General features: G+C 38.7%; 1 protein-coding gene across 1 annotated transcript in view; it reads left to right on the forward strand.

Annotated features, from left to right (window-relative positions):
• The first annotated feature begins 5,453 nt into the window (after nucleotides 1-5,453).
• Nucleotides 5,454-25,680, forward strand: part of TRPC7 (transient receptor potential cation channel subfamily C member 7) — a 296,237-nt gene continuing 276,010 nt past the window's right edge. The window contains exon 1 of the mRNA XM_078149184.1: nucleotides 5,454-5,930. Coding sequence (XP_078005310.1) covers nucleotides 5,454-5,930 — 477 coding nt within the window. The remainder of the gene's footprint in view (nucleotides 5,931-25,680) is intronic.

Below are 25,680 nucleotides of genomic sequence, written 5' to 3' on the forward strand. Positions count from 1 at the left end.
CTCATGTGGTTGGTAGATTTATTTATCTACATTTTCACAGATTAATACAATGAGACAGAAAGGCTAAGTGACTCCTTAGAGTTAGAGAACTGAAAGGGACATCAGAAGTCATCTAGATCAAGGCTCTCATTTTACAATTGGGGAAACTGAGGCCCAGAGAAAGTATCACTTGTCAAAGGGGTCACAGTGAGATGAGATTCAAACCCAGGTCTTTGGACTTTAAATCTAGCACTCTTACTGCTGTACCACGTTGCCCCCAAGATCACACATTATAATGAGGATTTGAATTCCCATCTTCTGGCAGATTATAGTAATAACTATAATGCCCACAAGTCATTCAACAAATATTTATTAAGCATTTGTTATGAGCAAAGAACTGTGAACTTGAGATTTCATTGTTATAAGAAACTTCCTACAACCTTCTCTGAAACTTTAGCTGTAAAGAGTTGTCTAAGCACTAAGATGTTAAATGATATGCCCAAGGTTACATAGTATGTGTTAAATGAATTTATATGTGTAAAGTGCTTTGAAAAGCTTATTGCTTTTATTGCTGGTGTAGTAGTAGTAGCAGCAGCAGCAGCAGTAGTGGTGGTGGTAGTGCTAGTAGTTGTAATTACCATCGTCATCATCATCATCATCATCCTTGTCATTGATGATCATTGTTAGGGGTAGCATTTGAATCTAGGTCTTCTGGACTTCAAAGCCTCTATTGATAATGATGATGATGGTGATGTTGTTGATAACAGCAGCAACAATTGGAGCAACAGCAGTAGCAACAACAGTAGTAATGTTCCATTGACCCAATGGATTAAGCTGTTACCTATATAAAAGTAAATGTGGATTTCAAGCTTACTGAGAATCCCTCATTGACTTCTCCATACTCTAACCAGCTTTAATAGGACTGATTCCCATCTGCCCCCCAAACTCCATCTTACCCACTATCCATCCATATCAATTAATATCCTCATCCTGCTGAATTGGAGTGGACTGTGGTGCTTGCTCTCTTAGCTGAGGGACACAAAACTTTGGCAGTTGTTCTCAAGGTCCTGGGAAGCATGACATATACCTTGGGGAAGCCTAAGCTACCATATGGTTTGGTCAATGCAGAGGGAGAGCCTAGAACCTTGCCCTCAGGCCACTGGCTCTCAGGTTAGAAAAGAGATATATTGCACACTCATTACTAACATGACTCCTAGCAGGATCACCAACTCAGATACGTTCAGAATGACTTAGAGTACCCTATAAAAGTCAGAGGCCATGAAGATCCCCTCCCCAAAGGAGCAGAGTTTCTAACTTTGTGTGCTACTCCTTGTTGCTGTTTTTTCCAGAAATCATGAGAATAGGCATCCTCAGATAGACCGAAGTCCCCCAGAGAAAGATGGAGAAAAGCTGTACAAGGGCTAATGGGAGGGGTGGTAGCGAAGGACTTGAGTAGAAAGTCTGTTGAAATGAGATCCAATGAGAAAATATATGTAAAGCACCTTGCAAACCTCAAAGTACAAAATGTTAGCTATTTTTATTTTAAAATATGAATGGCTAGCTTTTTTTAGTATCTTATAACAATGTGAGAAATAATATCAGCAAGAAGATGCTTCTAAACACTGAGACTTGACTAGTCCTTGGAATGGGTTTTTCCCCAGGAGAGGAGCCCTAGTACTCAGCTTCATAGGTTAAGTTCATAGGCCCTAGGCCTAGGGAAGAGATAGGAGAGCCCTAGACAAAGGAACAGAAAGGTGGCTGTCCTGGGTAGGAAGAACATTAAGATGCCCAGCTTAATTGGCTAGACTTGGACTTTCGTTCTACCAGAGGTCCTTGGTTGACATAGTAAGTGGCACTGAATGGCAGGGCTCATGTATAGGCAGCAGACCCATTTCCTAGGAAGGTAATTTGGAGAGGATGAGGCACTGAATGGTTCTTGGAGAAGGACATCCTTATGAGTGTTGAGAAGGAAAAATGTCAATTCTGTTGACTACTCAGTCTTGAAATAGCCTGAAGTCCCTCCCATAAGGGAGGCTGTGATCTTGATCACAGTCCAGTCATACCATATATCTCCTGGTACTGATGAGAATACTCTGGACATGGTAGGTGTTATTGCTTAGCAAAAAAGGCAGCTTCCCAGAAAACAGAGCAATATCATTCTTTTTCTTTTAAAAATATTTTCACATTAGTCACGTTGTAAAGAATTAGAATCAATGGGAGGAGCCATGAGAAAGAAATAAAACAAAACAACAACAAAAAAATGAAAGACAGAGTAAATAGTATGCTTTGATCTTCATTCAGACTCCATAGTGCTTTCTTTGGATATGGACAGCATTTTCCATCATAGTGTTTTAGAGTTATCTTAGATCTTTGCATTACTAAAAAGCAAATCTATGAAAGTTAGTCATTTTGTAATGTGATTGTTAGTGTGTACTATGTTCTGCTGGCTCTGTTTACTTCACTTAGCATCATTGTATATGTCTTTCAAAGTTTTTCTGAAGTCTGCCTGCTCATCATTTCTTATACCACAATAGTATTTCATTACTTTCATAAACCACAATTTGTTCATCCATTCACCACTTTATGGGCAACCCCTCAATTTCCAAAGATTTGCCACCACAAAAAGAGCTACTATAAATATTTTTGTATATGTGTGTCCTTTTTCCATTGTTATGATCTCTTTGGGATACAGACTTAAAAGTGGTATTGTTGAGTCAAAGGGTATGCATGGTATTATAGCCCTTTGGGCATAGTTCCAAATTGCTCTCCAGAATGGTTGTATCAGTTCACAACTCCACCAACAGTGCATTAGTGTTCCAATTTTCCCACATCTTCTCCAGCATTTATCATTTTCCTGTTTTGTCATGTTAGCCAAACTGATAGGTGTGATGGGGTACCTCAGGTTTGTTTTGATTTACATTAATATGACTACAGATAACTTTAATTTCTTCATCTGAAAACTGCCTGTTCTGAAAAGGATGCATTTAATATTTCTGCCTTTCTGCATTGGATTGTGAGGTTTTTATGACCTAGTACGTGGTCAATATTTGTGTAGGTGCCATGTACTGCTGAGAAAAAGATATATTCCTTTCTTAACTTCTTTCTTGTTTATTTTGTGGTTATATTTATCTAGTTCTGGATGGGGAGATTGAGTTCCTCCACTAGTATAGTTTTGCTATTCATTTCTTCCTGTAACTCCTTTAAATTACCCCCTAAGAATTTGATATTACTTCATTGTCTATGGTGCCTTTTAGCAGGATGTTGTTTCCTTCCTTACATCTTTTAAATAGATCTATTTTTGCTTTTGCTTTGTCCAAGATCAGGATTGTTACTCCTGTTTTTTTTTTACTTCAGCTGAAACATAATATATTTTGCTCCAGCCTTTTACCTTTACTCTGTGAGTACTACTCTGCTTCAAATGTGTTTCTTGTAAACATCATATTGTAGGATTATGGTACTTAATCCACTTTGCTACCCATTTCTGTTTCATGGGATAGTTCATCCCACTCACATTAACAGTTATGATTACTATCTGTATCTTTCTCTTCATCCTATTTTTCCTCTGTTTAAGTTTTTCTTTTTTCTCCCTTTCCCTCCTCACTAGCTTTTTTGCTTTTGACCACCACTTCCCTCATACTGCCCTACCTTCTATTAGCCCCCTTCCTTTTCTTCCACTTTTCCCTTAGTACTTCTTTCCTCCCTTCTATTTACCCCTCTTTTTAATTTTCCCTTTCCCTTCCTACTTTCTATAGGGCAAGTTAGATTTCTATACCTAAATGATTATGTTATTCCCTTTTTGAACCAAATCAAATAAGAGTAATATTCAAACAATGCTCATCTCCCTCCCTTCTTTCCCCCTATTAGGGGAAAGGTTTTAGTGCCTTTTCATGTGATGTAATTTACCCTTGTCTGTGTTCTCCTCTCCTCTTCCCCCAGTACAATCCCTTTTCACTACTTAATTAGATTTTTTAAATCATCACATCAAAGTCAATTTATACTTACACCTTCTGTCTAAGTATACCCCTTTTAAATGTCAGAGTAACAATACAGTTCTCAAGAGCTACAAGTGTCATCTTCCCTTTTAGGGTTGCAAACAGTTTGCCCTTATTAATAATGTTGTTGTTTGTTGTTATTGTTTTCTTTCTTGTTTGCCTTTTTATGCCTCTCTTGAGTTTTGTTTTGGGAGGTCAAATTTTCTGTTGAGCTCTGGTGTTTTCATCAAGAAGGTTTGGAAATTCCTTATTTTGTTGAATGCCCATCTCCTCCCCTGAAAGATTATGCTCAATTTCGCTAGAGAGTTGATCCTTAGTTGTAATCCAGTCTCCTTAGCCTTATGAAATAACATATTCCACCTCTGATCTTTTAATGTAGAAGCTAGAAGGTCCTGTGTAATCTTGACTGTGATTCCATGATATTTAAATTGTTTTCTTCTGACTGCTTGCAATATTTTCTCTTTGATCTGGTAATTTTTGAATTTGGCTACAATATTTCTTGGCATTTTCAATTTAGGATCTCTTTCAGGAGGTGATTGGTGGATTCATTCAATAACCATTTTACTCTCTAATTCTAGGACCTCAGGGACATTTTCTTTGATGATTTCCAGAAAGATGCTGTCCAGGCTCTTTTATTCATCATGGTTTTCAGGTAGACCAACAATTTTAAAATTATCTATCCTGGATCTATTCTCCAGGTCAGTTGTTTTTCCAATGAGATATTTCACATTGTCTCCTATTTTTTCATTCTTTTGTTTTTGTTTTAGTGATTCTTGATCTCTCATAGTCATTAGTTTCCACTTGCCCCACTTTAATTTTTGAGGAGTTGTTTTTCTTCTACTAGATTATGTACCTCCTTTTCCATTTGGCCCATTTTACTTTTTAAAAAGTTCTCTTCCGTGAGTTTTTGTGCTTCCTTTTCCATTTGGCCAATTCTACTTTTTGAGGAATTGTCTTCTTCAGTGTATTTTTTTTTCAATTTGGCCAATTGCATTCTTTAAGGGCTTGTTTTCTACAGTTAATTTTTGTCCCTCCTTTTTCAAGCTATTGACTATTCTTGCATACCATTTCTTTTCCCAATTTATCTTCTACCTCTCTTATTTGATTTTTAAAATCCTTCTTGAGCTCTTCCAAGAAAACTTTTTGGCTTGAGACTCAAGTTCTCCTTTGAGGTTTCAGATGTGGGTATATTGACAATGTTGTCCTCTTCTGAATTTGTGCCTTGATCATCCCCATTCCCATAATAAGAATCTAAGGTCACTCTCCAATTCTGCTTTTTCCTCATGATGTTTGCCTATTTTTTGACTGAAAAAAAAGTTGAGCAGCTAGGTGGTGCAGTGGATAGAGCACCAGCCCTGGAGTCAGGAGGACGAGTTAAAATCTGCCATCGGACACATAACACTAGCTGTGTGACCCCGGGCAAGTCACTTACCCCCTTGCCTAACCAAAAAAAAAAAAAGTTGAGTTCTCCTGCTGGAGTGCATGGAGGCACTTACCGAAGCTTCTCATACTAGGAGCCCAGGACCTAGTCATTGCCTTTGTGTGCTGGATCCTCAGGTATTGGCAGTTGGAGGCGGTAGGGTTTTGAATGTTTACCTGGTGCTGGTCTGGAGTCAAAAATACTGGAGCTCTTGTTGTATGGGTGGAGAGTCTGGCCCTGGGGGAAGCCTGCTCATCCAGGCCTTGAACTCAGGTGTTTGGCTCATGCTCTCCTTGGCCTTCCATAGGGATGTTGTGCTGCTGGAGGATATCTGTCAGCCTGGAGCTTTGCCTTCTGGTGTTGTGCTTCTCAGAACTGTGCTGAGGCAATGGGTGATTTGGCTGCTGGAGATTGCCATCACACATGGTGGTTTTCTGAGCTGGTGTCTACCTGTTCCCTTGCCTGTACTGAGGCACTTGTGGTGTCCTGGTCTTGCTGCTTGCCTACTCCACCAGCCTGGGTCTCAGGACTTCCCTCTGGTATGCTGAGATGGGGCTTGCCACTGATTTGCTAGGATGCCTCCTGTTCTGTACTGCTCCTCCTCACCCAGAGTGAGAGGGGACTTTCTCGTTAATCCCCCAAGCTTCCTGGGCTACAAGACTGCTGCACCCTATCTTTCTGCTGGCTAAGCTGGTCCAGGGTTTTTATTGGGTCAATATTTTCTGAGCTTTCAGAGGTCAATAAGGAGAGTGAGGGTGATTTACTTCTTACTCTGCCATCTTGGCTCCTGGATAGCTAAAATTATACTTCAGAAATTTGCAAAAAATATTTTGTTAGTTAATAAGTGGCAAATTCCTGTTCTACAAATAAAGACTTCCAAATATCCTGGAGAACTTAGCCAATAAACTCTACTGGAGTTTTACCATTATGACAGTTTAAACTGCTGTTCAAAATCACCCAGGCATAACTTTGATTCATAAAAACTTAAGAACAATTTTTTTAATGAACTTTATTATGCAAAATACCTATGGTGTCCAAGTTAAATAGATTTAAAAGCTTTCAAAATTCAGAGACTTAATATAGGAATGCAAAATCATATGAAAACAGGAGAAGATACCTAATGGGGTTCTATCTGCAAGTGGGCGTCTACCAACAATTCTTATAGTGGGTATATAGAGGATTAGTTTAAATCTTTTTTAATAATTTATTTATAGTTTTCAATATTCACTTCTACAAGATTTTGAGTTCCAATTTTTTCCCCATCTCATCCCTTCCCCAACCCCAAGACGGCATACATTCTAAATACCACCCAGAGCTATGACACAGATCCAAGCATGGGCAAAGCAAGATAATCCTGCACCAGCAAAGAGATACGTGCAATCCCCCTCTGATCAGCCACTTGATTCCCCTTCAGTCTGTGGGCCAGAAGTTCCAGAAGCAGCCACCACCCTGGGGCAGTGCTTGGGGATTGGGACTGGGACTGAACTTCTACCTCTCCATTGGCTCCTCCTCATCTGCCTGCAAACAATCTTAAGCCTTCCTCCAAACAGCCTTCCCTTGACCCTTCTATCCCAGCTTTCTCCTTCCCTTTTTCTTTTTTTTTCTTTTTTTAGGCAATTGGGGTTAAGTGACTTGCCCAGGGTCACACAGCTAGTAAGTGTCAAGTGTTTGGTCTGAGACTGGATTTGAACTCAGGTCCTCCTGATTTCAGGGCCAGTGCTCTATCTACTGTGCCACCAGCTGCCCCATCCTTCCCTTTTTCTATTGGACATCTTGAAACAGTTACCTGCACTTGATGTTTCCACTTCATTATTCAGTCTCTTCTCTGCCCTTCCCCTTCTGAATACTCTCATCTTTTGATTTCTGAGATATCAAACTCTTCAGTGTCTTTATCTAATTGTTTCATTGTTGAATCTTTATTCTCTGTTCTTCCACTCTCTCACCCCATGTGGGTGTTCTCCAAGGTTCTGTCCTTGGCCCTCTCACTTGCCCTCTTTTCATTCATACCTTTGGCAATGCCATATGCTCTGCCTGGGCACAACTGCTTTCTCTGCATAGATGAATCCCAAATCTAAATTTATAGTTCTAAATTTCCTTCCAAACTCCAGAATTTCATCTTAACTACCTACTAGATATTGTTTCCTGAAGATCCCACCATAAACAGCATATGCAAAACTGATCCAATTAACTTTTCCCCAAAACCTAATCCTAATCTCCCAGGTTGAGTTGTCCCATCTATAAAATGGGGATAATTTTAGCACCTACCTCACAGGCCTATTGTGAGGTTTAAATGAAATAACATATATAAAATACTTTGGAAACCTTAATGCAATTTACAAATGTCAACTATGAGGAGGAAGAGGAAAAGGAAAATTTTCTGTCTCCATATTAATTTTTTGCTCTTCCCTCACCCTTGCCTCTTTTATCCAATTACTTATCAGAACCTGTAAATTCTACCTGATAGGGTGGGCAAGGGGGATGGGAACAAGTATTTATTAAGTGCCTACAATGCCCCAGGAAAAGTTCTGGAGACTAAAAAGAGGCAAAAGATAGTCCTTGCCTTCAAGGAGCTCACAATCTAATAAGATAGGCAGAGGTCAAATGACTTGTCCAGGGTCATACTGCTATTAAATATCTCAGGCTGGATTTTAATTCATGTCTTCCTGACTCTAGATCCATTATTTTTTGCGTTTGTTTCCATTCTCTATTTCCACTACCACCACCCTCACTACTACTTGCCTAGATGCTTACAATAGCCTCCTAAAAGGACTTCCTGACTCTACTCTATCCCTGCTCCAATCCAACCTTCACACCCTGCCAGATTCATCTTTTTCATACATATATCTGGTTATATGACACTTCTACTCAAAATCCTTCAGTGTTTTTCTATTGCCTCCCAAGTAAAGTCCAAACTCAACTTCTTAGCCTGTTATTCAAGGTCTTTCACATGCTAATGTGAAATGCTAATAATGCTTTCACATGCTAATCTCTGCAGGCTGATCATGACAAAGTAATTTAACTTTCTCCTCCACATCTCCTTCATTCTAGCCAAACTAACTGGAGTTTAAGGAACACATTCTCTTTCACAAAATTTCAGTCAAAAAGGAGCTCAGGTGCCATCTAGTCCAGGGGTAGGGAACCTGTGACCTTGAGGCTACATATGGCCTTCTAGGTCCTTAAGTGCAGCCCTTTGACTGAATCCAAACTTCAAAAAACAAATCCCCTTAATAAAAGGATTTGTTTTGTAAAACTTAGACTCAGTCAAAAGGCTGCACCCATGTGGCCTCAAGGCCACAGGTTCCCCACTCCTTATCTAGTCTAATCCATTACTGGAAAATAATCCTCATCACAAGATAACTGACAAGAGATCATCATTCCTCAGTTAGATGACTTTCTCTGTGTGTGTGTGTGTGTGTGTGTGTGTGTGTGTGTGATGGGACTGAGGACATCTCTTTCTTCTGGTTCATACATACAAATGAAAAAGCAACATAAAGGACATCATTAACTGTAATAGGAGCTAGCTAACCTGAAAGGTTGGCTGTAGTTTGTAGCAAGTTTTATTTGTTTTACATAGACAATGGGTAAGCAGTATGCCAAGGTAAGTAGGGTGATAGGTTCCTTCCACATTCAAGGTCCTACTCCACATGCCAGTTCAATTCTCCAGAGAGTACATGTGAGTATGGCACTACATCTGTGCACAGAAACCATGCTCTGACCATACCATCTCTGCTATTGAATCTTCCTGCAAGAGTGCTATATCAGCTTCCCACTCTTCAGTCTTTAATTTGGGCTTGTTAATATTTTAATTGCAAGGGAGGTGTTGTGAAACCTCAAATTACAGATCCTCATTTAAAGTTTTTCCAGAATTTTGATTGACATGGCTTGCTTCCAGAATGGTCTACTGACACATAGAACCACTTGAGTAACCTTAGCAAAACTTATTACATCATATCACATGGAGCCCATTCAGAAATATGTGAGAAATAGTTTCAAGCAAGTGAAAATTCAGCTCAGTTTCTTAAAATCTAGCCATGGGCTAAGATTCTTAAAATTTGGCCTACCTTTTTAGAAATATAAATGCTTAGATTCCTTAACAATCTGCCCAATATGATGATGGTCTAAAAAACCTAGTTTTGGCTGAAAGAAGGCTTGGGTCAAATTCATTTGGGCAGGACATATGTGTCATGATTTCAGGATTCCAGCACCCCTAAACCTCAACATTTTGGTGGCCCATATGAGGAAAACTGTCTAACCACATTCTTCTCCAGTCAAGATTGGAAGGTATATAGGTCTCCCCCACTTTCTTTCTTGCCCTGCAGTTGGAGTCACTCTCCAAGCACCTAGGAAGTCTTGGAGGTGTTTTTTGGGCAGACAGTTACAAGGCTATCTCACACTTGGCCTGATGCTCTCAGGCTCTTGGTCCACTGGTCTGGTTCAAGGCCATGGACCTGGGTATACCTTCTGCAACATAGAGGACAAGGACAGATGACATATCCAGAAGCATACACCCAATTCTGTCAATTTTCTCAGCACTAAGGAACTGGGAAAACTGCAGGTGCTTTTTGGTTCTCTGAGGCTTACTTATTCCCTTCCCTCTACATCCCTGAATCCTCCATCATGTAGGTTATAGGGAAAAGTTAGAACAGCTAAAAATGTCTTAGAAGATTCTGGAGGTTTTGTGATCAAACATTAAGGAGTTTTAAAATGCCTCCTTACAACTCTGGTCTTCACTCCCTTCTCCCACTCCCTTCCCTTGAGTCAGGAGGGTATCTGTTAATCCTTCTCATAGGAGAAGAGAGTTTCACACACACACACACACACACACACACACACACACACACACACCCTCTGAAATCACCTTCTACTGCATGCTTCCCCCCACCCCACCCCAGGCAATGGCTTTGGGCCCTGGGGCAACCATTGCTTGGAAGCATCACCCAGGTTCAGCATATTCTGCTCAAGGTGAAGAAGCTAGCATCCAAACTTGGGTAAGCACACTCTTTTAAAGTTGCAGTTTTAACTGTCAATGATGAGATGTTGATTCTCTGTATCAAGTAATTTGGAAATGCATTAACAAAACTGAAGTCACCTGATTGGTAATGGGTTGTTTCAAGTTTCAAATTGGTGAACTTTTTGTATCAGTTATGTCATGCAACTTTTCATAATTTGGTTACAGCTGAAACAATTTGGCTATTGTTGGTTATTGTTTTAATGTGTGAACTTGCCGAAAAGTTTCTTAGGATTTTGTCTTGTTAAGAATTTGCAATTATATAGGAATAATCTCTAATGATTGGCTTTTTACACCAGGATAAATTTAAATTTGAGATGTAAATCCTGGAAAAGTTTTTCCTAAGCTTTGATCAGTGAAACTTGGTGTTTGAGGTGAAAACTCATGGGATTTTATTTTGAGTTATCTGATGGATCACAATAATCCATCGATAATCAGTAACCTACCATCTGCGAGAAATACCACAAGCTACTCAGAGAGAATGTGATACTGGTGGGAAGTCAGCATTGGGAAAAACTGAGAGGACAATTTTAGCCTTAGTCTAAGATGGGATCCTCCTGGCTCAGTTCCTCCTCCTTATGTTCCTTTGAAAAGGAATGTTATCCACCTGGCTATTCCTGAGTCTGGCTATGAGGTGGATTTGATACTCATGGTTGGAAAATTGAATTATCTGAATCCAAACAGAGCCAAAGATGTTTTATCCTGTCACATCTGGGCCCTGCAGTCTTTTCTATCAGATTTGTGTCTTCCACACTACAGGCCATTCACCTACAGTTGATAGCAAAAAGTGGGTACCAGTCAATGTCCCCTGATCATTCCCTGGATGCAGCCTGTGCTCGGTTCCAGGCAACCTCCTTTTTGGGACCCCCTCAAGGCAGGGACAGCTCTAAGCCCCTTGCCAGAAGGAAGTACTTTCAGAAGCCAAGACCTTTGCCCCTTATCTCGAAAGAATTTGGGTCCTGTTTGTTTGAGGGGGGAATGATGGGGTTGGTATCTGGACCCCAGAAAGGAAAAAAAAAAAACCCTGGACTTTCCCACATGGCCAAATCCCTTGGTGGCCTAAGGCTATAATCCCATCAACTGGCCTTTCACTCTGTCTATGACCAATCTCCCAATTCTCTGTTACCCTTAACCTAGCCTAGCCTTCCACTGTCTTACCTCTTTATGGCCTCCCGCCACTTCCTACCCTTAAACCTAGGTAAGCTCCATTCTCCCTTGGCCACATGGTCCAGGTCTGTTGCATTCTATTACCTCACAGTCCCTGCAGATTACTTGGCCACTCCTAGATCTCTCCTTCCGTCTTTCTGTATATAAGGTCCATCTTGTCTCCATTAAGGTGCTCAGATTCTTAAAATCTGGTCCACTTGCAATAGTGATACAAATGCTTAGATTCCTTAAGAGTCTGCCCAATATGATGATGTTTTAACAAACTTTGTCTTTGGCTGGAAAAAAAAGGCAAGTGAAAATTCTAAACAGGTATTTCATTTACTGGTTCACCCATATTTATTTCACTTGGCAGTGAAGGGGAAGGGAAGCTCCCAAATGTATACGTTGCCTTTTTGGCTGCATAAAGTACTTGTTGTGGTTATGCTCTTCATGACCCCCATTCGGGGTTTTCTTGGTAAAGATACTGGAGTGGTTTGCCATTTTCTTTTTCAGCTTATTTTACAGATGAGGAAACTGAGGCATAGTGCCCAGGGTCAAACAGCTAGTAAGTGTCTGAGGTCAGATTTAAATTCAGGAAGATGAATCTTCATGACTCCAGGACTGTTATTCTACCCACCATACCACCTAGCTGCTGTGCATAAAGCACCACAAAGTGTTGTTAAATTTCAGGGTTAAGTGGACCAGTTGTACATTTTTACACTTTGATGTGTTTACAGGAATGCTAAAGGGACACTCTTAAACAGAAGTAATTTCTGTACCCTCATAGGTGGGTTATCAAAACCTTCCATGGCTGACATTTGCTTTTGAGATCAGAATCAACCATCTTCATATGCTTTCATGAAGATTCTTAGAGGATCTGAAGTTTAATTTTCCCATCTGCTGAACAGAAAAATAACCATCCCTAAAGAAGAATCACCAATTCAATTAAATTCAACATTTTTTTTAAAGTTCCTATCAGTGGCTAGGGTCATTGGACTAGGCCCTATGGGAGATACAAAATTGACCTCTCAGGCTTGTAAAGGCATAGATGACAAGATAAATAAAATTCTTTGAGCTCACTAGAAGAATAATTAAAAATGGGAATTTTTCATACCATTAGATACTTTAATTAGGAGCACTGACCTCATCAGTTATGTTTTATGTCTTCAAGTGAAAAGACTTGGAAGGTATTTATCAATTCACTTCATTAGTTAAACTGTCTGTCCTTGCATGAGAATAGGCTTAAGGGAGTTACTATGTAAAAACTCTACTAATAATTTCAGGATAACCTTCATAACCCTCATATTACATTTTCCTAGAGGCTCATGATTGCCTTCAATCAATGTGAGTGAAAAATCTGGCTTGAAACTTTTATGTCCAAGGCCAATGCATGAGGGCCACAATAAATAATATTTTAACAGTTAATTATTTACTTTGAAAATAGAAGAGTAGCAGTTAACAATTGACAAGGAGTTTTTGCTAGGTTCTGGCTCCATTCTCAATGACCATGCCCTATATTCTCCAAAACAAGTGTGATCATTTTTCTAGATGCTTTTGGAAACTAATTCCACAGTGTTGTCTTCTCTCTTCAGGTTGTCCCAGGTGACCCCATAAGGGCATCAGCCTTTTGTTCTGGTCTCAAGCTCTAGAAAGAAGACCTGGATTCAAGTCTTGGGTGGATTTTATATTACCATACGATCTGTGACAAATTCTGAGTCTCAGTTTCTTTATCTGTAAAATGAAACAACAATAATAGCACTACTCATGAGATTGCTTCATATCATCACTATCATCATCATCTCTACTTGAAAAGCTTAAAATCATAGATTTAGAGCTAGAAGGGACATTAGTACAACATTTACCAATTTTACAGGGGATGAAACTGAGACCCATTGAAGTTAAGTGACTTCCTCATAGTTATAAAGATAGTAAGTGACAGAAATGAGTTTTGACCCCAGGTCTTCTGACTACTATGCTCTTTCTGTTCCACCATGCTGTCTTTCAGTTCAACCACAAAAATGGTGGAACAAGCTATATTTACCAGGGTTTTCCTAGGTTCTGGCATTACTACTCTGCATAGATGATACCAGGTATAAAATAATCCTCATGCAATGAAATGGAAGGATTTTAAATGATTGTTGCCAGCAAACCAAATCTGTGAAAAGGCAAGACCTATCCCACCATGTGAGGAGCTATCAAGATTAAGGTTTGACCTGTTATCCTTTCAGCTGACTCTTCTTTGGGATTGGTCACAAAAGCTATCAGTTAGAGACTCATGGGGCTGGGAGAGTGGCTATTTGTCTTCTTAGATCTCTCTCCTTGTATGGTTCAAATACTTATGAAATAATTTTTCTAAGTGCCTTAGGATCTTACCTGCTGTTCTGAGCAAATTATGTAGTTAAGTAAGCCATTATATGGGAACTGGATTGGAGGTTATGTGGTAACAGTACACCTACCGTTTAGCTCACACTTGCGATTTGCCATTGCCATCAATTAATTTAGCTTTGAAAAAGTTACTCGAATGCCAATATTTCATTCCAATTGTTAAATCTGAATTGAGCCAATACTCCTTTCACATTCTATTAATCTTATTTGTTGTATTGCTTGTCATATGTAATCATAGAACCTGAGTGAGAGTGAGAAAAGTATCTTAGAATTTTTTTTAACTTGGCGCGTCTCCTGTTACTGGAGATCATCCAGTAGGAAATGGATGGCCAGTGGACACAAATATTGTATAAGTCAGTCATGCTTCAGGTAGGAAGTTGGACCAGATCACCCACAAGTTCTCCTCAAATTCATTATTTTAGTATTAGATTTTAACCTCTCACCTAGTACAGGAAAACTTTTTATAACATCTGTGATAGATAGTCATCAACATCTTCCTGAACACTTTTATTGATTGAGAACTTATTATTTCGTATGGCAGCTCACAACATTATTAGATAACTTTTATGGTTAGAAAATTATGTTGAGCTAAAAAAGTTAGGAAATGCTCGAATGTGGAGGAAAGAGTATTGCATATGGAATCAGAAGACCTGGGCTCAAATTCTCCCTTTACCATATACTACAGTGTGCCTTCAGCAAAGCATTTAACCTTTATTTTGTTATCTGCAAAAAAGAGTTAAACTAGAGAAGCTCTAAGTTCTCTTCTAGTTTTGTATCTATAATCTTAAGAATTTCCATTTGGGGACCCTAGTTTTCCACTCTGAGGCTAGACAAAGTCTAATCCCTTTTCCACATTATAGCCATTCATATGTTTGAAGATATTTCACTGTCTTTTCGTCTCCAATCTAAATATTTCCAGTTCACACAACTGTTCTTCATGTAACATAGATTCCAGCGCCCTGACCATTCTAATCACACTTCTCTGGATAGTGCAACATTTGAATGTTCCATTTAAAATATTGTGCTTACTACACATTTATCACATGGAGGACAAAGACAAAGGTGTTACATATACCAAAAATATTTTCAGCAGTTTTAGTGAGATTAAACAATGATCAAAGTAGCAAAGTACTTATCAACTACGGAATGGCTAAATAAATAACTGTATATGAATATAAAGGAATTATCATTGTACCACAAGAAATGACAATATGAGGAATTCAATGAGACTTGGGAAAACTTATCTGAATTGGTGCAGAACAAAGCAAGGAAAATTGATAGAATGATTTACATAATGACCACAATAATTTAAAAGTACAACAGTACTGAAAAACCAAAACATTGATCAATGTAGTAAATAGTAATGACTTCAAAAAAACAGAGAAACACACCTCTGTCCTCTTGACATAGGGCAGATTGAATTATAGATATGGAATTAGACATATATTGTCAGAAATGGCCAACAAGATGATTTAGTTTCTTAATTGCCTTTTTTTGTTTGTTTGTTCATTTGTTTGTTTCAAGGAAGGGTTCTGATGGAGGTTGGAGTAGGAGAGCCATTTAGAAATGATAGTGTTACATTTAAAATAGGAGCATAAGTTAAAAAAAGTTTAGAAATGTGATGCTCATAATTGAATACCAGATATTGAATATCAGATGTGATATGACTAGATTGAAGTTCAGTGGAACTACCTATGGATTCTTTCATTCTGGATACTACATTTTAATTAATTAATTGAAGATCTTTTAACAGTCACACATACTTTTGATTTCTATTAAGCTTATGTTCAATGAAGAATACTTAATTCTTGAAATCTTTGAGTCATAAACATTCTTTCTTTCCCAGGCTGACACAGCCCTAATTACTGATCTGCAATTAAAGTCCAAGGTTCAACAAACTCAATTATTCAAGAGTTGATTATTGTGTTTCTGAGTTAACCTGTCCTTTTGCTCTTTTTTTCCTTTCCTCTTCTCAGTCTGTAGGGCATTTCACAGCATATAGATCTTAAGCAATGGAAAAGGAATGGTTACACCTCTGTAGAATGAGAGAGAAAGAGAGAGATAGAGGGACAGAGACAGAGAGAGGCAGAGGGGGGAGAGAGACAGAGAGAGAGACAGAAAAAGACAGAGAGATTAAAAACACAGGTTCAAATGAGTTTGAGAATTAGATAATTTCAAATACATTCCATGTTTCTGTCTCTCTTTTTTATTACATATTGAATAATTGCATACTTGGAATGACATTCTTTAATTTTAAAGCTACCTACGAGGAAGGGCCCAGAGAAATGCATTAGCTTTCTTGTGTGGGTATTATAGTCTTTCCATTTTCATCTTGTAGCTGAATTGAGAAACTTAAAATCTTATAACACTTTTAGAGATATTTACACATAAATGCAATGGTTTGTAAGTTTCCTCAGGTGTATAATAACTGATATCTTTGCTGTTGAGATTTTAGGTGCCAGATTGACTTTATGATTATTTTGTTAGGTTTGGGAGTTCATATCTCTATTTATCACCTTTATGTGTACAATAAATTGATGAAATTCTTTTAGCCAAAAACAAAAATGAGAACAGTTGTACCAGCATGCTCATAAAGTGTTTTATTGATTATGTTTCATTTTCAGATTTAGACTTTTACTAGAGATTTGGGTCATGCAATCTCTGAATTTTATTCTCATTTTACAGACATTCTTTGGCTATATGTTATTTTGGTGATGAGAATGATACAATGTCGGGCTGACCATGCCTCAAAGACTGTCCAGCCTCCTCTCTCCTTCACTGCATTGTTTTCTGGGAGGGGAGGGTGTACATTGTTCCTCTGAGAAACTATACATCGTTAGAGTCTACTGAGTCTCACTATCACTTGAGACAATCCATGAAGGAGAGATTATATAAATAATGGAGGCATAATCAAGTTGAACAAATTTTCATTAAATACTATTAATCAATGAATCAGTCAACAAATATTTATTAAACACCTACTACAAGTCACCTGCTTTAGCCTATTCCTAAGGCAAGAATGAAATGATATTCCATCACTTTCCCTTCACTAGTAATTTGCCTGAGTTTGCCCCCTTACATGTACCACCTTTCCTACTGACCTTTCCAGCTACACTCCATAACCTAATGTCTTGTGAGGTCTCCACGCTGAGGAAAATCACCTAAGAATGTTGATAATCTACTTAAACTTATTTCTCAATGATCAACAAATTCCCAACCTGTCACAATGACACCATTGCAGTGATTCTGAACCCCTACCTGACATTATTCAAAATCATTCTCCATCTCCTATTACCCTCTTCTTTTGTCCCATCTCCATACCCCCAAGGCACAATCTAAAGCTAGCCACTCCTTCCACTATGCTCTTTAGTATGCCTGCCCCATAGGTAACAAATTTGCCTTAATCTTTAACATTTCCCCTTCCTGCTCCTTCCATCTTCTTGTACTCAATTAAATCTGGCTCCCTCTTAATAACATAGCTTCCTTATTCACCTTTTCCAATACTGATAGCACTTTCATTGAAAGACCTCCTCCTCCACTCCCTTCCCCACCACTGGTCAAGGTTGCAGAGTTGTAAAGCTCCTTGTTCTCCACTGCCATTTAGAGGCTCTCCCTCTACCTCCATCACTCAGTAACATCACCTTATTTGAGGTCCATTCAATCCATATGTACCACCAAATCAAGATTCTGGTAACTGTTATCTGTCAGACCTGAAGGATATAGTTTTTCTCTCCTCCCCAGCTCTTGCCCTCACATTAGAGGATTTCAACATACACATTGAAACTATTTCAAACACTCTAACCTGACAGCTCCTCAATTTCCTCAGTTCCCATGACCTCCCCTCCATCTGACCCCAACTACATAGAGATGATCATATCCTTAGTCTGCCCATCACCTACAAAGATTCCATTCCTATGTCATGACCTCTGAAAGTCATTCCATTTCTCCCTCTGCCTAACAATCCCAAATTCCTCACTGTGACCTCCAATTCTTTCACTCCTGAACTCTCTCTCAAGCCATCATTCCTATATTGGCTACATTCTCCTCCCTTCTGTATCTTGGCCCCTTGGTAAACCAGTTCAACTTTTTCTTTCTTCTCTTAAATCCAAAGCTCCCTTATCTCATCACTGATCTTATCTTGTCAAGCCTTTGATTACAGCCACCACCCACTGCCTTGCTTATTTCTAATTTATCCTGTCTATAGTTTCTTTGTATGTAGTTGTAGTTTTCTCTCCAATTAGATTTTGAGCTTCTTGAGAGGAAAGAGTGTTTTATTTTTGTTTTGCTTTTCTTTGTATCCCCAGCAGTTAGGACAGTGGCTGGCACATAGTAGGAACTTAAATGCTTACTGACTGATTACTATGTACCAGGAACTATGCTTGTTGCTGAGAATAAAAAGGCAAAAGTGAAGCAGCTCTTGCCTTGAAGAAACATATATTCTATGATATGATCTTCAAGATTGTGCCATATAATTCAATTCCATAAGCATTTATTCAGCTCCAAGATCACGTAATAAGCTGACCTGGGCACTGGAGTAATACAAAAGTAAATAAGACATAAGTCCTACTCTTATGGAATTTGAAACATAGTACTGAGGTACGGTATAACATATATACAATTAGTTTTAATATAAAGTAGAATGTGATAAGTACATAGAAGTAGTAGAAGCTAAGTGCTATTTGAGGTATGAAGTAGAAAAAATCATTTCCCACTGTGTGTATGAGGGTGGCAGGGAGGAGAAGGGATGGGAAATCAGAAAACACTCCACAGAGGAAATGGCATTTGAACTTGAAGTATGGGAAGGACTTTAATGGTTGGAAGATGTTGGTGATGAAGAATATCCCAGACATAAAAAACAGAATGAACATAGAAATAAATGTGGTAGACAAGAAAAAAATGCCCAAGCCACACAGTTAATGACTCATGTAGATCATATGAAAAGGATCACTTAGAAAATTAAAATAGAAGTAAATTGTGGAAAGCATTGAGTGTCAAACTAAGGAATTCAGACTTTCTTCAATAGACAATAAAAGAAGTCATTGAAGAGTTTTAAGGAAATGGAAGAAGGCATGGCATAACCCTTGTGTCATAGATTCACATGCACTAAGTTCCTGGGTTGCTTTTGGGAAGCAGCACATTTCTCTCGATTTGTACCCCCACCCATCAACTGAGGAAATCTTTTAAATAGATAGCTCAGAATAATGTTATCAGCTCCCTGTGTGAAAGCATATTGGATATAATTCATCAGAAGGAATTTTTATTACTAGGGAAAGGAGTTAGTAACCTAAGAATCGATAAGTCCAAGGTGCCCAAGGAGATACAAAGTGTTTTTTTAAGCTTCCAATTTATTTTACATTACAATTATTTTCAGAAATACTAACCTCTCCTTTTGCCCATTAAGCCAAAGCAATTGACATTCATACTCTCCCACCTCACTAATGAAAGGAAAGAAGTGAACTTCCTAAAGATATGAAGTTTAGAGAAGATGCACCCCATTCCCTCATCAGTTGTATAGCCTGACTGGGACTTGCGTATGAAAATGCATAGATTTATTTCCAGAAAATACATAAGGGCAAAACCTGGTCTGTGAGGGCTCAGTGGGAAAATACTTTTAAAAATGGGGAGACCAGAGGAAAAATTGCTACAGAAGGTAGCATCTGTAGTGGACTTGACAAGTTTGCTAGGAATTCTGTAGGCAAAGAGGGAGAAGGAGGACATTCTAGAAACAGACTTGTGTGAGCAAAAACACAGAAGTGGGACAACACAGAGTGTACAGTCAATAGAAATGCAATAGTTTGGCTTTTGTGACATGGGAGACATTGACACAGGAGCACCCAGCACGGTGTGCCCTCATCAGGGAAGGTGCTGTGCTCTTTGAGCAAAGCAGAATTGAAGCAGATCAAAGGAAACATGACTTGCACAAATTTAGAGAATCCATCCCACGTGTTCACATGGACTATATCTGCCAGACCTGTGGTAGAGCACTCTGAGCTTGTATTGGTCTGATTAGCCACAGGTAGACACACAGTAACTCCACTCTATCACAGTGATGTCATTTTGATCCTCTTTGAGAAAGGATGACAACCAACCACCCAACCAAAAGTATATCATAAGAAGTAATTGTAGTAGAAATAACCTTTTCCAAGCTGGAAAGGTAGAGTGATACCAGATAGTGGAATACTTTGAATGACTGGCTAAGGAATTTGAAGTTGTTTCACCAGGCAATGGGGAGAATAACTCTCATACTGGGGTTTCACTGTGGCTGACACCAATTCTCTTCTTTCTGGTAACCTCAGCTGCAGTACTGTGCTTCTCCCAGTTAGAATACTTTGTTGTGGGATCCTCTCATGTTGCCCTCTATGACAACCATTTCCAGACATCCTCCAAATGGGATGTCACTATTCAAGAGCTCTCTGGGTGACAGATCTCTTACACAGAGCTCATGGCTCTTGATCTAGAAATATACCCATGAGAGTGTCTTTTTGAGGCTCAGTATGAGGAAGTTTGGGGTATAATCTTGGAGAAAGAGTATACTCTCCATCCTTGGGGCTCTTTTTGTGGCCTTCTTGTCTCTTTAGTTCCAGTTGCTATATTAAAAAGTCTAGAGCACAATCTCTTTCCATGTTCAGCATTAGCTAAATTCCTGATTCTTTCCCCATTTGTCCAAGCACTAAAAAAGCTTCTCAGTAAAGGAGAAAAGAGTGCTGGATTTGGAGTCAGAGGACATAGATTCTAATTCTGGCTCTCCTGTTTGCTATCTTTGTGGCCTTGTTAAGCTCTCTGATTAGTCTAGAATACATATTTAATCTCCTTTCAACTCTAAGTCCTATAATCCTATTAAAGTATACCAATTTGCTTCCCTAAAGTGCTTATATGGAGTATTGAAATTGTTCAAATGAAGCATAGTATAGTGGAAAGGTTAGTCAGTCAGCAAGCATTTTTTAAGCACCTACTATGTGTCAGGCACAGCGCTAGAGAAATAGAAATATAAAAGTAATTCCTATTTCCAAGGAACCACATTTTAATGGAGGAAACAACATGCAAATATAACTGTGCATATGATATTGTGTGTGTATTATGTGTATATATACAGAATAACTTGAAGGTAACCTCAGAGAAAGTAACATGAAAGGGGCCTCCTACAAAAAGTGGTATTTGATCTGAGTCTTGAAGGATGTCAGGGAAGCTAACAGGCAGAGGTGAGAAGAGAGAGCATTCCAAGAGCAGTGAGGGAGGGCAACCAATGCAAAGATGGGAAGACAAGAGATAGAGTGTTGTGGGAAAAAGCAGCAAGTGGTCCAGTATAGAGAGTACATGGAGAGGAATAAAGTGGATCTAGAGTCAGAAGACCTAAGTTTAAAACCTACCTCAGACGCTAACTACCTGGGTGACTTTAGGGAAATCAGTTAATCTCCCTAAGTCTCAATTCTGAGGTGAAGCAGAAAATTTCTAATTCATTCGTATTTGTAGATAGCTACTGTATTATCTCCCTCATCAATCTCTCCAAGCTAAGCTTCCTTAGTTCCTCAACTGAAGCTGGTCCCCTTCCTTCCATGGACACACTTCAGGTGTCAGTGTCCTTCCTAAAATGTGGTTGCCATAACTGAATTTAATTCATCTGTGATCTGACTCAGCATGATCATTTTTCCCATCCTGGACACTGTGCCTGTCTTTTTGCACACTGTCATCACACTGATGTGAGGAGAAGCTAAAAGGGGATATAGCTGATTGCACTGACAATTCCACAACAGTATTTAAGGTATGGGTCTTAATCTGACTTATGTTATTTTAAAATATATATCTATATATCTATATCTATATCTATATCTATATCTATATCTATATCTATCTATATATATATACACACACACATATGTACACACACACATACATATATGTATACATATGTATGTATATATAAGTATAATTGGTTGTTCTTGGTATTTCTTTGTATTTTATGCATTTAAAACCATGATTTGAGAAGGAATACATAGGCTTTAACAGACTATCAAAGGGGTCTGTCTATGACAGAAAAAATGTTGAAGACCTTTAAAGGATTAAGGCACCTAGAATAGAGAAAATGAGCCAGAGTTCATGTATTTAGTGAAGGCAGAAATCACCTGTTCTTTACTGGTCAGAGTGCATCAGTAGTCAACTGCCCATGAGACCTTCTCTGATTCACTCCCCTTGTTAACTTTCTTCTGAAAATGTTTTATATTATGTTTTACATACTTTGTATTTACTTATCTCCATACATGTTATTTTAGGTCTCCCCATTCCCAAACTCCCACCAGAAACATAAACTCTTTGAGAGCTGAGACTGGTCCTCTGGTGCTGGTAGGTACTTAATAAATTAGAATTAGAAGAGAATAGAATAGTCCAGACTAAGTATGATTCATTCTTATTAAGGGATGTCATCCTATTGATTTGGAGGGAAGAATTATGATTTTGTCATGTAGTGAGCTTCTGATGTGGCTCTTGTTCAATTAATGCAGATTATTGTGATTATGATTATTATTGTTATAATTGCCATCATTACTATCAATAGATAATTTATATTTCCATATTTACAAATTCATAGAGAGATTTCTGCAAAACACTTTATAAATATTATCTCATATGAGCCTTACAGAAACCTTGGGAGCTAGGTACCATTATTATCCTCATTTTATAGACAAGGACCTTGAGGCAGACATACATTAGGTGACTTGCTCAGTATCTCAAAGCTATTGTTTGAGGCTGATTTCAATTTGGGTCATCCTGACTCCAGATTTAGTGCCCTATAGTCTATACAATATATCACCTCACCACCCACACATTCATAGGAGAAAAAAAAAACAGAGAAAAAAATTCAGGAGAAAAAACCAAGTGCAAAGTTTATTTCAATCTTAGAAATGATTTTTGCATTCAAGATGGTATTACTCATAGGATTATAAAACACTAAGGCTGGGAGAAACCTTAGAAATCTTATATTGTCTAAATTCTATTGCAACTTATTTAAAAAATGAAGAAACTGATGCTCAGTGAAGGGGAATTAGAGGTTTTAGACTCAGAGGACCTGACTTTGTATAAAAGCTCTCAAATTACCACCAAAAAGTAAAATCTGTAACTCTTCTGAACCTGTTTTCTCAACTCTAATATGAAAGGAGTGGCCTAGATGACTTCAAAAAAAATCTCCTTTTCAGCTCTAAATTCCATCATTCTAAATAGGAAAATTGGATTCAAATGTAGATCTTTTGACCATTGCTCTATGTACTAAATCTCTTTGGTTTCTCAGTTTATGTTATGCTTACACAGCACCCAAATAACCAAACACTTCTGCCTAAAATAAAAATCAATCCATTGGGAGCAGTGGAAATCAATAAGACTGACTTCTCAGTGTCATAAAGACAGAGCCACCTACACACACCAGAAAATAATACATTTGGAAGGGACCTCAGAGGTCATTTAGTCCAATGCAAAGCCCAACAAGAGTCCTATTAACATCTGCAACAAATGGACATACAGCCACTCCTTGATGAAAGGAAGCTCACTATCTGCCATAGCAACCCATTCTACTTTTCATCAGTTATAATAGCTAAAACATTTTCTCTGACAGCAAGCCTCAAGTTACCTCTTATAACTTCCTCCCATTGTTCTTAATTCATCCCTCTGAAGCCAAGGAGAACTCATCTGATCCTTAGCTTTGGGGATCCCTCAGCTCCAAATGTTGTCCAGGAGCTTAGTTGTTGTGTTAAAAACATAATTTCTCTAACATGTTCCAATAAGCCAAACCAGGATGTCAGATTGAGTGCTCTTAGACACATGAATGTGTTTCATTCCTGCTGGCATAGTTTTCTTCCCTTTAGCAATTTGTGTGGATGTGTTCGCCTCAAAACATTGGTGACTTCAATTGTCCCCCTTACAATCATAAAATTTATAATTATCAATGGAGTACATGAAGCTACTTTGACTGAACTTAGGCTCCCACATTAAAAGGAATAAAGGGTGGGGGTAAGAGAGAAGATGGCAAAGTAAAAGCAGCAACTTATCTGAGCTCCCCCCAAACCCCTGAAAATGCCTACACAAATGGCTCTAAACAAATTCTAGAGCTTCAGAACCCACAAAAAGACAGAGTGAAATGAATTTATAGCCCAAGACAACCTGAATGGTTGATTGGGAAGGTCTATTGGCATGGCTGGGAGAGGAGTGAAGTTCAGCATGGGCCACACAAACAAAGACCAGGCCTCAATGAACCTGGAGCAGTCCTCAGGGGATTGAATCAAGGGGAACTATGGTGGTTTCCAGACTTCTCAACCCACAAACACCAAAGAAAACTTAGAAGGTCAGTAGGAAAGGTTTGTCTGATCACAGTGAGAGAGGAGCTTGGTCTGTTCCCAGTCCTGGGGCAGCTCCTGGGTGGTGGCTGCTTCTGGAGCTCTTGGCCCACAGAAGAAGTAGGGATCTAATGGCTTATTGGGGGGGGGATTGTAGGGATCTCTTTGCTGGTGATGAGGCAGGATTCTCTTGCATTGCCCATGCTTGGATTTGGGTTCCAGTTCTGGATGGCAGTCCTGGGGTGAGGAGGAATGCTGGCCTGGTGGAGCTTGTGGTGGCAGTGAAGAGAGAAGCCTCCTCACAGTTCCAAGCCAGAAAAGAATGCTTACGGTTACTCAAAGAACAGAGCCCAGGCCAGGAAAAGAGTAAACACCTCACCCTTGATCATACCACCTTGGAAGAGCTGAAAATTTACAGTTCCCTAGAAGTACCTGTGAAAATAGCTGCACAAAATCCCTGAAGCTTGGGACAGTACATTCTCCACACTGGAAGCAGACCCCTACCTTAACAAAGACTTTATTACTCAAGTAATTGGCTGGCATCATGAGCAAACAGCACAAAAAAAGTCGAACCATAGACTCTTACTTTGGTGACAAAGAAGATCAAAACACACAACCAGAAAAAGATAATAAAGTCACAGCTCCTACATCCAAAGACTTCAAGAAAAATATGAATCAGTCCCAGGCAATGGAAGAGCTCAAAAAGACTTTGAGAAGCCATTAAAAGAAGTAGAGGAAAAACTGAGGAGAGAAATGAGAGTGATGCAAGAAAATCATGAAAAACTACTCAACAGCTTCCTACAGGAGACCAACAACAACAACAAAAACAATACTGAAGAAAATAACACCTTAAAAATAGATTAACCCAAATGGCAAAAGAGGTCCAAAAATTCAAATGAGAAAAAGAATGCCTTAAAAAGCAGAGTTAGCCAAATGGAAAAGGAAGTTCAAAAGCTCACTGAAGAAAATACTTTTTTAAAAATTAGAATGGAGCAAATGGCAGCTAATGACTTTATGAGAAATTAAGAAATTGCAAAGCAAGACAAAAAAATAGAAGACAATGTGAATATCTCATTGGAAAAACAAACAACCTGGAAAATAGATCCAGGAGAGATAATTTAAAAATTACTGAACTGCCTGAAAGCCATGATCAAAAAAAAATAACCTAGACATCATCTTTCAAGAAAACATTAAGGAAAACTGCCCTGATATTCTAGAACCAGAGGACAAAATAGAAATGGAAAGAATCTATCAATTACCTCCTGAGAGAGATCCCCAAGGAAAACTCATAAGAATATCATAGCCAAATTCCAGAGTTCCCAGGACAAGGAGAAAATATTTCAAACATCCAGAAAGAAACAATTCAAGCAGTGTGGAAACACAAGCAGGATGACACAAGATTTAGCAGCATCTATGTTAATGGACTGGGGGGCT

The sequence above is a fragment of the Phascolarctos cinereus genome, unplaced genomic scaffold (genome assembly GCF_003287225.1).
Source record: "Phascolarctos cinereus isolate Bilbo 61053 unplaced genomic scaffold, phaCin_HiC Scaffold_2;HRSCAF=192, whole genome shotgun sequence".
NCBI classification, from domain to species: domain Eukaryota; kingdom Metazoa; phylum Chordata; class Mammalia; order Diprotodontia; family Phascolarctidae; genus Phascolarctos; species Phascolarctos cinereus.